This window comes from Penaeus chinensis, chromosome 1 (assembly GCF_019202785.1).
Source record: "Penaeus chinensis breed Huanghai No. 1 chromosome 1, ASM1920278v2, whole genome shotgun sequence".
Taxonomy (NCBI): Eukaryota; Metazoa; Arthropoda; class Malacostraca; order Decapoda; family Penaeidae; genus Penaeus; species Penaeus chinensis.
The window spans coordinates 34630989-34645988 of record NC_061819.1 but is presented as its reverse complement, the minus strand read 5'-3'; the positions used below and the strand labels follow the sequence as shown (position 1 = coordinate 34645988).

The following is a 15000-nucleotide window of genomic DNA, read 5'->3' as shown; positions in this document are numbered from 1 at the left end:
TCTCTCTATCTATCTATCTATCTATCTATCTATCTCTCTCTCTCTCTCTCACCTTGGCAGATAATAGTTCCAGGTCTTTCTCCAGCGTTTCATATGAGGCTGATTTCGGTGACTGTTCGGACTCGACCATTCTGCCGAGTCGTGGAAAAAATACATGTTGAAAATAATTAAAGAGATGTTAATGAGGGATACTAATGATTATTATGCTAATGATGTTGAGCAATAAGATTATAACTGTGAGGATAATTGTATGATAGTGTTAATGATCATGATAATGGGGAAATAAATTATAATAGTAGTTATATTACTGTTGTTAATGCAGGCAACTTAATGTCAAGAATCATAAGTATAACGATAATAACTAACAGTAATAAAATTAGTAACACTAATGATAATAACATTTTCAAGAATGATTATAGTAAAATATTGGTAATCATGATAATGATATGACAATAATAACAACAATGACAATGAAGGTCACGATTATATCAAAATTATAATGGTAAAATTAGTAACGCTATGGTGAGTGATAGTACCAGTGAATATAATAAAAACAATAATAACCGTAATAAGAGATAATGATGATAAAGATATAACAATAAACATAGAAATAGTGAGAAAGAAAATAACAATATCAATGAAATAGTAGTAATGACAACTAAGATAAAGCAATAATAACAGTAAAAATATAATGACATAAATAAAGATTACAATATCGTCACTAATTATGATGATTATAATGAGAATACCGATAACAATGCGATAACTACCATCATTAAAATAATTACGATAATGATAATTAGAAATAACAAGAATGGTAATTATTACGATGCGGTGATAAGGGAAAGTATGATAATTATGATAATGATAATGATAACAATCAGAATAAGAGCATCATTAGAATATCTAATGAATAAATTAAAATGATAATAATAATGATAATGATAACACGGATAAGAATAATAACAGTAGTAATGATGACGATAGTGTTGGTCACGATGATGATATTGGCAAAGGAATTAATTGATACATAAATAGACAAATTGATAAATGAGTCAAAATTTCCACTACCACGAAAAATGAGTCAGTACTTGAAAACACCTTTTTGATTCAGCCTGAGAGAAATTCACCCTGTTCTGAAATAAATCGGATACATCTATATGATTTAAAAGTACACTAGCAAGATATTAGATGTGTTTTAACAAGCGCAACTTACTTTGATATTGCTGTGGATTATGACCGTAATGTAAATCCAGCTCTGAGAATTCTTGACTCCTGAGGCGTCATGCGTTACTATGGCAACCGAGGAGCGTCTTCTTTCACTTTTCATATGTTACATTTGCCATTCCTTTAATATTTGTCTATGAGAGTGATGTTATTGCTGAAAAAAATATATTTTTTTTTCTATGAGAATATTTAATAGTAACAGTTTATTTATACAATAATTCATAAGTTTAATGATTTATTTTATCCGTTGGTATTATCAGTATTATGAATATTCAGTTTCAAATCATAATGACACAGTAATGAATCTCTTTAGTTTCTTTATTACAGTACATATACCAGTAGTCATGATAATCGATAAATATAAACAGAAACTTAAAAATAAAGCAAGTGTTTACTTGGAAAACTTCCCGGTATGTTAATAATGTTTTTGTTTTTTTTTCTCCATTGTTATCATCGTTGTTGTTCTTGTTTAACTCAACAGCGAGAACACAAACAAAATTAGGTTAAAAGCAGATGTCTCGCATTACAGCAAAAGTACACTTAATAAGTTCACGAAAGATCAAATAACATCCAGTTATGAACACAAAAGAGAGGGAAACCGCGCGTAACGATTTAGTACGATAATTTCGGCCAAATGGCGTGTTATTCGACTCGATTTCGTTAAAGGGTTTTAGATTTTATGGATATTTGGTATTTTGACAGGTCGTTGTTGCCAGGAAATTATTATTTGATAATGTATTAGAAGATATGGATTCTCTTATTGACGACTTGGTAACCGCTTGGCCAGGATGAGTGACCAAAAAAGGACATCTCATGCCGCTACATCAAACTTATTGCGGTTTCGTATATCGGAAAACACGAAAAATGTAATGATGGTTTGAAGTGTCGGTGTCTAATTGCAGTTCTTGTTTTTCGGTGTATTTGTTAATATGGTGGATTTTAAAGACTACTTGGCAACTGGACCCGGGGTGACGGCGTACCTTGAATCCGACACTTTTCCGACTTCGCCGCGACTTTAGGAGGGATTTGTCACAATCACCTTTGTCTTTATTATCCGTGTGACTCATCGTTCATACGACATTTATTCGGTTTTCCTGCTTTCTAAGCTTCTGAAGTTTTGAATGCAAAATATAAATTATGATTCTTTCACATGACATTATTGTGTTGTGTCACTATTGTGTTTTGTATTTTATTGTTGCAATTAGTATCCTTCCAAGACATGAATAACAAGAACTTGCATTACGACTCCATGTAAAGTCTTTATCTAAACTCTCCTTTTTCGTATTTGAAAGAAGAATTCGCAATTTCTCTTATAACATGTCTTTGTCATATAAACCTTTGTTTTGCATTTCACCTTAGTGATTCTTGACCCCGGACTTTCAGTAATACTAAAATCCCGTAAGTCCTCACCGAATCGAATTGATCAAAATTAAAACGAAAGGAATTTAAACCAAATCGCAAAACTTGTCAAAAGAAAAAAAAAAAAAAAGTCTGCAAAGTCTCCCAAAGTCGCGTGGAAGTTCAGTGATCAGTGTCGAGTATGGCAAGAGCACGTGCTGCGTAGGATAAAAATTTTCACTAAATATCTCTATGTGGTAAAAAAGCATCTCGTATTTATCATTCTTTATCCTTTTTCTAGTTGAATACATGTATTTTTTATGGGGTAAGTACGTTTTTGTGAATTCCAGTGGCTGTGCATGACGACGGTAGTGAGTTTGTGAGTATTTTTATTAATAATCTTTTTTTCCAATACCTTTTTCCCTCGTATTTCAAGGCGATTTTGAACTAGAAAGCACAATGAGTCGTTGATTATCCCTAGCTTGGATGGTATGTCGATAGCTAAGGAGGATTTGCTGCAGTGCATGGGCGGAAATCGATAATATATGAGACGTTGTTCATTGGGTTTAATTAACGTTTGGTAGATCAGCTGTCAGGCGTAAGAGTTTGCTTTTGTTGAGATTAGTTGAAGTGTTGGTTGTAGTTGGTTGGCGAGGTAGATGGCACTTTTGCATGACGTTGCTGATGTATTTTTTATTTTTCTATTTTGTTACCTTTTATTTTATGTAGTTCATTAGCCTCGTAGGTTATTGCGAGATCCGAGGCAATTTCCGTTGGGTGTTGTTAGCGTTCGTATTGTAGGTGAAGAGCTTAAATTTCTGTCCCGGTTCATTAGTTTTTCGCTATATTTCTCTTTCCCTTTTCTGCTGAAACGGGTGTTCTCGTGCGTATACTTGCAGAGGCTTCCCGAGTTTCTTTTGTTTTTGTTTGAGTGCGTCTGCTGCTTGTTCGAATTGATGTTGCCTTTCGAAAGACGATTTAATTGCCTGTCAGAAATCTGTTCGTTTTTTGAAATTCCAAAAGTCGGGTAAAACTTTTGTACGGACGGGAGATCCAATTTTCTTATTATGTCATTTTTGTCATGTATTTCCCCAAGTAAGGACGAGAAACCATTATCAACTTCATTAATGACGTGGTTCCTCTAAATGCATATCACCTAAAGGCACTGACTCAGTCCAGATAATGAAATATAAGCTAGTTTTTTTCCGGACTTAAACGTATATAAATGAAGCCTCTGTAATGGTGATATATACCTCCCTAAGAAAGACACATATTTTACTGATCAAGAAGTCCCAAAAGGGAAAAATTTCAAAAAGGATGTATCAATAATAGATTTATCAAAAGATGGAGCTTGAAATGCCTTCCGAATTTTATCTTGCGTTCGATTTGCTAAGAGATGGTTGACAGAATAACGTATGGGTCAAAAGGAACATGTAAACGGAAAGAGGTTGTGTTTGGATTTGCCTTTGGATTAGTGCTTTTACACTTGACGAGTGAGTTAGAAGAGGAAAGCTTATTAGTCCAGAGCTTTTATCGTTGAAGGAGCATAGCGCGCTTTCTAAGTCGAAGATAGGCTCGTAATTTTTAATCTAAATTGCTGCTTTTATTAGTATATTTTTGCTTTTGCTGCATATGCATGTTGCTTCAGTTTTATAAAGATTTTAAGTTGCTCCGAGAATTTGCATGTTTAATTGCTTGTGATTTTGTGTTTTTGTGATGGAAGTAAGGACAGCTGAGAGGTTTTCCTTTGGGCAAAGGAATGTAGGTAGGTTTACTAGTTGTGTAAGAATCTACTTGTTGAAATTGTTGGTTCGTTCTGCCTGCGTCATTCAGTCAGTCTTTCATTCCAGTTATTCATTGATTTTATGTATTCATTCCAGTTATCCATTGATTTTGTTTATTCATATCATTTTTTCTTTGATTTTATTTATTTGTTTGTTCCGTTCATTCATTCATTTCTCTGATTCATTATACATCATCTGTTCATACATTGATTCCATTTATTTTTATGTTCCATTTTCTTTCAGTTCATTTATCAAAATAAGGATTAAGAAACCTCTTCTTTTGTGAAAGTAATTGCAAGACGAGTTTTGTACTTAAGTTTGTTAGCTAGTCATTTGTAAGTAGGTGTCTTGTGAATACTTCTAAATTCTAAATGTTCCTTAGATGATGAATAATGAATAATGTGAAAATAATCAGGTAGGTATTGTAGCCAAATGTTATCTTCAGGAACTTATTTACAGATTATGTGTATGTGTAAAATTGTACATATGGATAGATAGATCAATAGATAGATAGAAAGACGTGTGTAGATATAGATATATGAATAGATAGATCAATAGATAGATCAATAGATAGATAGATAGACGTGTGTTGATATAGATATACAAATAAATATACATCTATATACATTCTCTCTCTCTCTCTCTCTCTCTCTCTCTCTCTCTCTCTCTCTCTCTCTCTCTCTCTCTCTCTCTCTCTCTCTCTCTCTCTCTCTCTCTCTCTCTCTTCTCTTCTCTCTCATATATATATATGTGTGTGTGTTTGTGTATGTGTATGTGTATGTGTATGTGTATGTGTATGCGTATGTGTATGCGTATGTGTATGTGGTGTGTGTGTGTGTGTGTGTGTGTGTGTGTGTGTGTGTGTGTGTGTGTGTGTGTGTGTGTGTGTGTGTGTATATGTATATGTATATATATGTATATATATGTATATATATGTGTGTGTGTATGTATATATATATATATATATATATATGTATGTATATGTATGTATATATATTTATATGTGTGTGTATATATATATATCTATATTTATGTCTATATATATGTATATATATTTGTATATATATATATATTATATATATATATGAATATAGATACACACACACACATATACATACACATACACATACACATGCAAATGCACACATGTATATATGTATTTACTTATATATAGAGAGAGAGAGCGAGAGAGAGAGAGAGAATGAATGAATGAATGAATGAATTAATTAATTAATGAGAGTGATAGATATCTATAGATATAGATATATATGAATATATATATAGATATATATATGAACATATATATATATATATATATATATATATATTATATGAATATAAACATATCCTATATTTATATATATATATATATATATTTACACAAACACACAGACACACACACTCACACCCACACTCACACTCACACTCACACTCACACTCACACTCACACTCACACTCACACTATAATATTATAGTGGAGTTAGATAACATGTCTAGTCTGCAAAGAAAAATGTGTAAGGGAAGGCTTTTGTTATTTCTTTTATGACAGTGACATTAGCTTACTTTAATAATTCTTGCAATATTGCTCCCCTGATCACATAAGCTTTGCTGTTTTGAAATAAGTTGCATGGCTTATAGTTGCAGCCATTGAAGTGTTCGATTGTCATCCATAACACACAGTCCGACTGATAATTATTATTTTAATGATTTATTTTGTGTCTCTTTCTTTCATTTTTTTCTGGTAATCTTTGACTCAAGTATGCTTGACATTAAGTAGAGATTACAGCTCACTTAGCAGCGGTTCATTTTGTTTTATTCTTTGCTTCTTATAGTAAGGAAGAAAATAAAGACTGGATCCTGTTGTACATGCAGTTGGAAGTCATGTTTTTACGCCATGCAAAATTTCTAAGACTCTAACCTTTCCACAGGGATGAAGGTTGCCCTCGGAGCAGCGGCAGCCATTACTGGGGCTAGTGCCCTGATCTACATAATCCTAAGGTCACGAAAGTGCCACACACAGCAAGGAGGCAAGGATGTCTCGAGCCCCAGGCACAAGGTTGGCACACTTACTGAAGTGTCGTCACATGAAAAATCAGACGTGCATGTGGGGGGGGAAACTGAGCCCCATAGGGAGTCCAAAGATCACCAGGAGAAGAATAACTATGTTTCCTATAAGAGCTTAAATGGTCATGTTCCAGCTGAAGAAAACAGTGATTTGTCACCTGATGATTTTGCACCCAGAAGTGAAGGGTCTTTTGATGGGGAAAAGCAGAAGACCAGCCAGGAGGTAAACTCAGACAAATGTGTGCCTCCTGAAGACATTGCTTCTATTACAACTAATGAAACACAAGACAATTGCAAGGAATCCACAGTGAAGATTGACGTGCTCACATCCTGTATCGTGACCCTGAATGCTCCTAGTTGTTTGGGTGATGAATGCCAGCTGGACGAGAAGGAGAGGTCTTTGCCAGTGAAGGATGAAGTAGTGCTGAAAGCTGATAAGGACGAAATTGATGGAAGCCTTGTTATCCCCTCCAAGGAAAATGAAGTTGTTCAGTCTCTTGAAAGTGCCAAAGCAGACACTGCAGAAGCCCCTGGTAGCTCTCCTAATAGTACTCTGGAGTCGAGCATTATTAATAGGCCAGAGGATGGATCATCATGTGAAAAGGAAGCCGCTCAGGCATGTCAACAGGAGGATAACTATAGCACTGATAGAGACATGCAGGAGGACATTGTACAAGTCACAAAGATGTATCTTAGAGAAGCATTACCTGAAGACCAAGATGTGCCAAGAATCTCCGAAGGGGAGGTAGACAAGAGTGACACGCCACCAAGTACAAACATAGAGACCCAAATCATAGCCTCTGCATTGTGTGTCGATGAAACTGTAAATTGTAATGATGCAGGCAAAGTACAAAAATCTGAGTCATCACTTTCAAATACACAGAATGAAGAAATTCTAAATGAGGTGAAGGAAGAGACAAAAGAAGAGTTAACTTTAACTTTACCTGCCAGTGCTCTTGAAAAGATAAAGACTGTAGCTGTAATGGAGGGCAAGCCAGAATTAGAGACAGAGGCAAGTAACCAAAAAGAAAGTAACGTAGATGTTTCTAGCAGTAATGGAGATGCAATTTCTAGTGAAACCACAAAAATTGATAGTTGTGAAGAAGAAGTAGTAGTGGAGAAAAGAGAACTAGATTGTTTGGAAGAAGAAAATAAGTTGGAGCAAGATGATGGAATCCAACAAGATATTAGTTTGGTGGAGGCCGAGTCTGTTGTTATACAAGAGGCATCTACTAATCCATCTGTCATCCAAGAAAACCATATTGATGAAGCTGTATTAGTTAATGGGATTGAGATGTCTGACAATGCCACTAGTGTTCAGAAAAATGTTGATGTAAAAGCTGAGGTTATTCCCAACGTGACATCTGAGGTTATTGCAAATATGACAACTGAGGTTATTCCCAATGTGACAGCTGAGGTTATTGCAAATATGACAACTGAGGTTATTCCCAACGTGACATCTGAGGTTATTGCAAATATGACAACTGAGGTTATTCCCAATGTGACAGCTGAGGTTATTGCAAATATGACAACTGAGGTTATTCCCAATGTGACAGCTGAGGTTATTGCAAATATGACAACTGAGGTTATTCCCAATGTGACAGCTGAGGTTATTGCAAATATGACAACTGAGGTTATTCCCAATGTGACAGCTGAGGTTATTGCAAATATGACAACTGAGGTTATTCCCAATGTGACCGCTGATGTTATTGCAAATATGACAACTGAGGTTATTCCCAATGTGACAGCTGAGGTTATTCCCAATGTGACAGCCGAGGTTATTCCTGCAGTTGACACTGTGCCAGATTGTAATGACAAACAGATTTTGAATTGGGCTGCTGAAGTGCAAGAAGAAATTGCGAGAGAAAAGGCTGAACTGCACACGACTGAGCTTGAGCCAAAGCACCCAGTCTGCAAAGTCCAGGTGTCTGAGGCTCCTTCCAAGAGCACTGAACAGAAATCGAACAAAAAGAATAGTGCAGTTTCCTCATCGAAAGAGGGCTCAAAGCAAGGCAGCACAAAGAAGCCTGCGAAGGAGGCCTCAGAGAAGGGCCGGAGGAGGAGAGGTGGCAAGCAGGCCCCCCCTCGTAGTGAAGTTCCCCCCGAGCCGAAAACCACCAACAACGTAAGCCAAACGAAGGAAAATTCCCAGACTGTAGGGGTGGAACCAGCAGTTACTGATCTGGAAACGTACCCCGTGTCGGAGACCGACAGCCACAACTGCGACTCGCAAAGCCTGGTATGTATCATTTTGTGTGTAAAGAAGTTTAGAATGCTTGAAATTTCTGATTATAGAGGTAACAGTAAAAGAGAGATTTTATGAACTCTTATATGGTATAGGTTTATCTATGTTTGGTATAAAGCAAAGTGTTCCTAATATGCTCATCCTGCTAAGGCTACTTCTAGTTTTCATTGTTTTTGTAGTGCCATGATCATATTATTAATCATATTTTTTTTTTTTTTTTTTTTTTTTTTACTGTATCAATGTTTCTTATTTTGTCAGTGAAATGGGAGGTGAAATGGTTAGTAAAGATATTCAGGATGGATAGAGGAACAAATACAAATATTAGTTAACTTGTGAATGAGTAAATTTTGAAGGCAGGGGAATTTAGTCCATTGTATGATTGTAGATAAACAGGCTGTTGAAGAACTTTTAACCCGTTGACACTGGCTACACATGCTGGCAACTTTGGTCTTGGTTTAGTAATATTGTTTCAACTACGATGGCTTCTCAAGCACTTAGTCACCAAGAAGTCAATTGCTAGACCTACCTGTCTTTACATAGTTAAGTTACCCTCATCCTTGAAAATATGTAAAAAAAAAAAAAAAAAAAAAGATTATTATTTCTATTGTTGACATTATTACAAGCAATTGTAGTAATATAATAGCCAAGAATTCAAGGAATGGGTTGCATAGATAAGGTTAGCTAAGCTTAGTAATTGACTCTGTGTAAAGAAATGATTTAAAGAAAAACAGAGTAGACGTTATATCTGCTTCTATCCTTAACATCGGTGGGTTAGTCCATTCTGGTTTGTAAAGAGAAGTTCATATTGTAAAAGTAACAGATATGTGATAGGTGAAGTGCATGTCACTGTTTGCTAATGAAAAATTATGTCAATAGCTGATTAACTCCTTTTCAGAAATCGATTGACAGCGGCCAGGGAAGCATTGAAGTGGAACCCGAGACTGTATTTAATCCATCGGCATGTCCAGTGTTCAACCAAGAGCAGTTTTTGTTCTTTGAATTTGAAATTCCACAGGTGAGTGTCATATCCTGTTTAATCGTAGAGGGTTTGAGAAGTCCTGAGAGTGGGCGAAAATCATTATCAAGTGTCTTCATGCCAGGGTGGGCTGTATTCCAAGATGCAAATCTTTTTGCATGGTGCTGTGCCAGTTGCCTCTGCACTTGCTTGTCTTCTGTCTGTCCTCCCATGTACTTGTTTAGTTTTCTTTCTTTTGTTTTGTTGCTGCTTCAGGGATTATATCAGATTTTTTTTTTTTTTCATCCGAGTGTTTTAATGTAAATGTTAGCTTTTTTAGGGGATAAATATTTTTTCTTATTTATTTGTAGTCTAGGTTTTATTGGAAAGACTGTATTTATGAAGTAGGTGTTTAGCACAGTTAGTGTAGGTATATGTAGAGAAACTAAAGTTTTGTTACTTTTCAGAATTTAGTTTGAATCATTTTCATATAAAACATGTAAAAAACAGGTAGTGGAAGCCAGCAAAGCAACCTAGAAACATAGTCAGAGAGAGAATGAAATTACTCAAATCTGCTGTGCACCCAGGTTGCATATACCTTTTCCCCCGCCAATGCAGGGAATGGGTAAGTGGGAGAGGATAAATATTTATGACAGAAATCTCAGGTGAAGTACACACATGAACCAGGGAACTATTTTGTCTTATAGAATCAGTAAAGAATTCATTTTTATGGCACTGCTACAGTTGAAAAGGTACAGCTCTCCAGAAATACAGTAAACCTCAGAAGATAAAAATAGTGGGGAAACAGCATAATTTCACACTTGCAATTTTTGTTTGTTGCAGATGAATGCATGCATAATGCCTTGCAGTTGGTTAAGTAAAGTCACATACATATGACACCCAACATTTGACATTTATGTGTCACATGTGGCACTCATTGGCAGCAACCGAATATTTTAATGGGAATTTAGTAAAATAAATATCACTAATACTTCATTATTTCCTGCATGTCTGTATCAAGGCCTCAAACCAGGATCTTGTAGTTGCATTTAGAGCATGAAAGTGTGCAAGATTTTGCAGTGTGACTCAGAACCAGATATTTGGAAAGAAATAACATACATTTTTTTCAGACACTGGTAGGAAGGTTGATTGGCAAGAAGGGAGCCTTTGTAAACAAGATCAAGGCTACCACTGATGCAACGCTTATAGTGTATCCACACAAGAACAGAAGGCTAAAGTTATGTTCCGTTGAAGGTGAGTTAAGATTTTTTGTGTGTATGGTGGGGGGGGGGGGGGGTTATAACTTGCTGTGAGATGATGAAATTGCATTGTGGTCTCTTTCTTTCTTGTAATTGATTAAATTTTTATTTGATATATTTTTGATTCATTTATTTACTGTTATTTATATGTATGAGTGTTAAGATTTCCCCCACCCTTCTTTCTTTCCAATATTAATCGTAACAGCAGTTTGATTATATGTACTTTTATTAATAATAGTGTAACATGCCAAATTATATTTTATTCTTCAGGTACCAAACAGCAGGTTGATGCAGCCATAAGGATGATCAGAGAGCACTTCCCCCTTGACAGATACCCTGATGTCACCCTCGAGCCAGTGTCCGGGAGAGGGCCAGTGCCGCCTGCCACTCAGCCCACCGTCAACACGCAAGCCATGCAGGTAAGGTGTGGGTGGCTTGGGGATTTGGGTTGGTAGCTGAGTTGGGGTAGAATCATGTTGTCAGAAGGTTATGTCATAGTTAATGTGTAAGATCACAAAGTTTTGTCTCATATTGATGAATTTTTTATTTATGTATTCATTTATTTTTTCCAGATTGAACTGACAGCTGGTGTGGTGGTAGAGGTGCGTGTGAGTTCCGTCATGAGTGGCGGGGAATTGTGGGTGCAGCAGCCTCTCCACCCCTCCTTCTCTGCCCTGCAGCGTCTCCACTCTTGCATGAACCTCAACTATGGGGACGGCTTGAACACCCCACCCTTGCCTGTGCCCATTCAAGGTTAGTCTGCTGAGAAGGATTATTTGTTGTGAACTTATTGCGTAAGGAATATGATGGTGATTGGCTTTTAGACTTGGAGATTTTTGTGGTGCTATGCTGTAAGAAAATAAAGTATTAAAGATAAACGTTGAAAGTTTTATACACAAAATGTTACTCTCTTTCAATATATGAATATGTCTTTGCAGAAGGGACTGTGTGTGTAAGCCATGTTGCCAAACAGTGGATGAGAAGCCAGGTATTAAGTTGCACTGAAGAATCTGCTATGGTGGTATTACTAGATGTTGGTGGAGTCCTTAACCTCCCCACGTCAGACCTTAGACAGATTCGTTATGACTACATGACGCTCCCTTTCCAAGCCTCTCAGTGCCTGTTGCATGGAATCCAGCCTGTTGGAGGTAAGTTTCCCTGCTTTCTCTCCTCCTGATTGCATTGGTGGTCTGTTATCAATGGTGTATGTGTAATTGTTGTAGAATGCATGTTATCTGAGCCAAACAGAAAAGAGTTTGAAAGAGATTACTCACTGGCATATTCGTGTTTTTCGCAGAAGATGGCTGGGATGACACGTCCGCAGCTGTGCTCGAAGAACTGGTCAGTGGCACAATCCTTTTCACCACCGTGGTCTCGTATACTGAAGATGGTGTACCTCTAGTCAACCTCTACAGAAGACAGCAGGATCAGGTAAGGCAGAGCCCTTGGGGAGCTTGTAATGGTTTTGCTTTTGTATTTGATTGTTTTTATGGGTCATTATTTTCAGTTGCACTTCTTTTTAGTCACAGTATACTTAGTGGCTTTTATGAATTTACCAATAACTTTGTTATGGAATATAAAATTGAATTATTTGAACTATAAATACTATGGCAAGGAAACTAGAAATGAACAAACTAAAAAGAAAAAAAGGAGGAAGAAGAGAAAGGAGATTCTTGAAAAACTTATGCTATGACTCTGTTGCAGTACATCAACCTGAATGAGAAGATGGTCCACCTTGGCCACGCGAAGTGGATAGCCCCCCCCTCGGCCAGCTGAGCTTGGCCATAGTCGCTAGCCACCTAAGTTACCTGTGACCTTTCCTTTTTGTACCATTTTGTAAGTGGTATGAAGGAATATGTTGACCTTCAGTATATGTGAAGAAGAGAAAGTATACTGTGATCAATGTTGTTTTTGTAAGTGTTGTTCTCTCTCTCTCTCTTTTTTTTTTTTTTTTTTTTTTTTTTTCATTTTTGCAATTTATGGAATAATGGCATATGAATTTGTTTCTTTTTTTTTTTTCTTTTTTCTTTTTTAGATGATAGTTAAACATTTAGATTTGGGTTTATTTTTGCAACAGGAATCTTAATACAGAAATTCATATCCATTCTTTCATTATACCTCTTTTATTTCCCTCTCTGTTCTGCTTTCTTGGAAACATTGCTCATTTCCCTTCATTCCCTTTCATTTCCTTTCATTTCATCAACAAGTGTACTGAACAGATTACATAAATGACATGCATCCATAACCAGAGAAATAGAAAGAATAGAAGAGAAAAAAAAAAGACCCCCTGACCCCCACAGACAAAATACATTGTTGATGCGCATGCATTGCAATTTTCTATATTGTTCACAGAGATATCAAGACTTTGAAAGTGCCTAAGCAAGCTAGTTGTTACCGGTGAGCCTGGCTTGCTCCCTAATCAGCTGGTTTGACACAAGTTTTTTTGTGAATCCCCCCCTCCTCCTCCTCCCTTCCCTGCTCCTCCCTCTGCCCGTGCCCAGAGTTGCCACCACAGCACAGACTGTTCATTGCGTTCATATTTTCCTAACGTCTTCACTGGTTCGTAAAGAGTTTACAGCGCGTAGTTTTAAGGAGCCCTAGCGGATGTGGAAATCCTAATTTATATATGCGTTCGAGAGATATTTAACACTCTTTATTATTATCAAGAGCTTTTCCCTTCTTTCAGAACATGATTATTAAATTGAAAAAAATGTAAGTGTAAACTAGCCCATGTGTTTATATATATATATATATATATATATATATATATATATATATATATATATATATATATAGGTACAATGATATCAAAGTACAAGATGCAGTGAATATAATGGACTGTAGTCTTTGGTAATTTACATGATAGTTCTAAAGGAAAATCAAAATAGTGAATACAAAATAAAAAACACAAATAAAAAAAAAAAGCTTGCCATAACTTTTTATACAGTAACTAGTATGTAGTCATTTGAAATTTCACTGTCTTAAGTAGTTCTTTCAAAACTTTTTCATTTACAAGTTAATTCATGGGGAAAAAAAGGTTGTGAAAGCTAGATTCATCAACAGTACCCTTGAATTATGGTTGTTATTGTTACAAATTTGAGATTATGTTAGCTATCAGTTCTATCAGTATCATTTATCAGTAATTTCCATTTTGTTACATAATTCAAATTTTTTTACAACGTTAAAGACTGCCGAAATTCAAGCTAGTCAGTATACGAGGTTTGCTTAATCTCCTGTATGTAATTTTGCAAACTTCTTTAAAAAATCTGCTCTTGGAACTGTAAAATCTTGAGGGGGAGGCAGCGTGCATATTGTTGGACAGTGTCAAGGTTGTATGTGTGGTCGATGTACTTCCGATGTGAAAGTGAGACTAAAGGTTATTATTTAATTATTTAATTTCCTGGAATTGATTCCTTTTCTCTCCTTTTCTTTCTTCGTATCTCTTTTCCTCTACCCTTCTTGAAGCTGATATAGTTTTTGTGAGACCAGTACTTGTCCATCCCGTGTGTAATGCAAGAGGGCACAATTTCTCAAACAGCTGCAATACTAGTGTAGAAAAGCGAAGACCTTTTTAAAAAGCCCGGTTGGGAAGTGGAACAGTAGAGCGAGAATGGATTGCCCTAAGCAAAGTATTAATAATACTCTGGAAAGCAGGTATTAGATTTATCTTTGAATGTCATTAGATATTTGGAAATTGTCGTTAGTGACTGTGCTATATATTCAGTTTTGTATTATACATTTGAGATCTCTCTCTTGAGCTTAGTGTCTTGATATACCACTACAAAATTATTTATCCATTGAGTGTTTATTCCATGTAATGTAAAAATAAGAAAGTTGTTGAAAGTTGTTAGAAAAGGATGTGTTCTTTAAAGTCTTTCTTTGCAATATAGATTGATGCAAAGGAGATACATTATTTGGTCAGAGCATATTAAGAGAATGAAGTAATAAGTCACTTTTGTCATAGCTTGGAATTGAACATGACCTGAATCTCTTGCATGAAAATAGGTGTTGGAAGGTGTAATACAGCTATACCTGGTATTTTCTTATTACTTTCCTTTATTCAGTTCAGCTTCCCCGATTGATATGTTCTATTTATGCTATGTAGAATTTTCTCAGCAATATTTAGGG

At 35.9% G+C, this 15000-nt stretch overlaps 2 protein-coding genes across 7 annotated transcripts in view; one reads left to right on the top strand and one right to left on the bottom strand.

Moving 5' to 3' along the window:
* Positions 1–130, bottom strand: part of LOC125039222 — a 23091-nt gene extending 22961 nt beyond the window's left edge. Inside the window, exon 1 of the mRNA XM_047633062.1 lies at positions 53–130. Coding sequence (XP_047489018.1) covers positions 53–130 — 78 coding nt within the window. The remainder of the gene's footprint in view (positions 1–52) is intronic.
* A 2588-nt stretch (positions 131–2718) lies between these two features.
* Positions 2719–15000, top strand: part of LOC125045137 (KH domain-containing protein akap-1-like) — a 13727-nt gene continuing 1445 nt past the window's right edge. Inside the window, exons 1-10 of one of the 6 annotated variants that reach the window (XM_047642586.1) lie at positions 2759–2890; positions 6278–7758; positions 7855–8652; positions 9554–9673; positions 10744–10867; positions 11143–11291; positions 11445–11625; positions 11811–12020; positions 12170–12303; positions 12577–15000. The exon at positions 12577–15000 is cut by the window's right edge and continues 1445 nt beyond it. In XM_047642586.1, the coding sequence (XP_047498542.1) occupies positions 2875–2890; positions 6278–7758; positions 7855–8652; positions 9554–9673; positions 10744–10867; positions 11143–11291; positions 11445–11625; positions 11811–12020; positions 12170–12303; positions 12577–12648 (3285 nt within the window). In that variant the 5' untranslated portion in view covers positions 2759–2874 and the 3' untranslated portion in view covers positions 12649–15000. Of the gene's footprint in view, positions 2891–6277; positions 8653–9553; positions 9674–10743; positions 10868–11142; positions 11292–11444; positions 11626–11810; positions 12021–12169; positions 12304–12576 lie in introns of all 6 variants that reach the window. The other 5 variants (XM_047642446.1, XM_047642664.1, XM_047642517.1 and 2 more) reach the window with 5 other exon arrangements.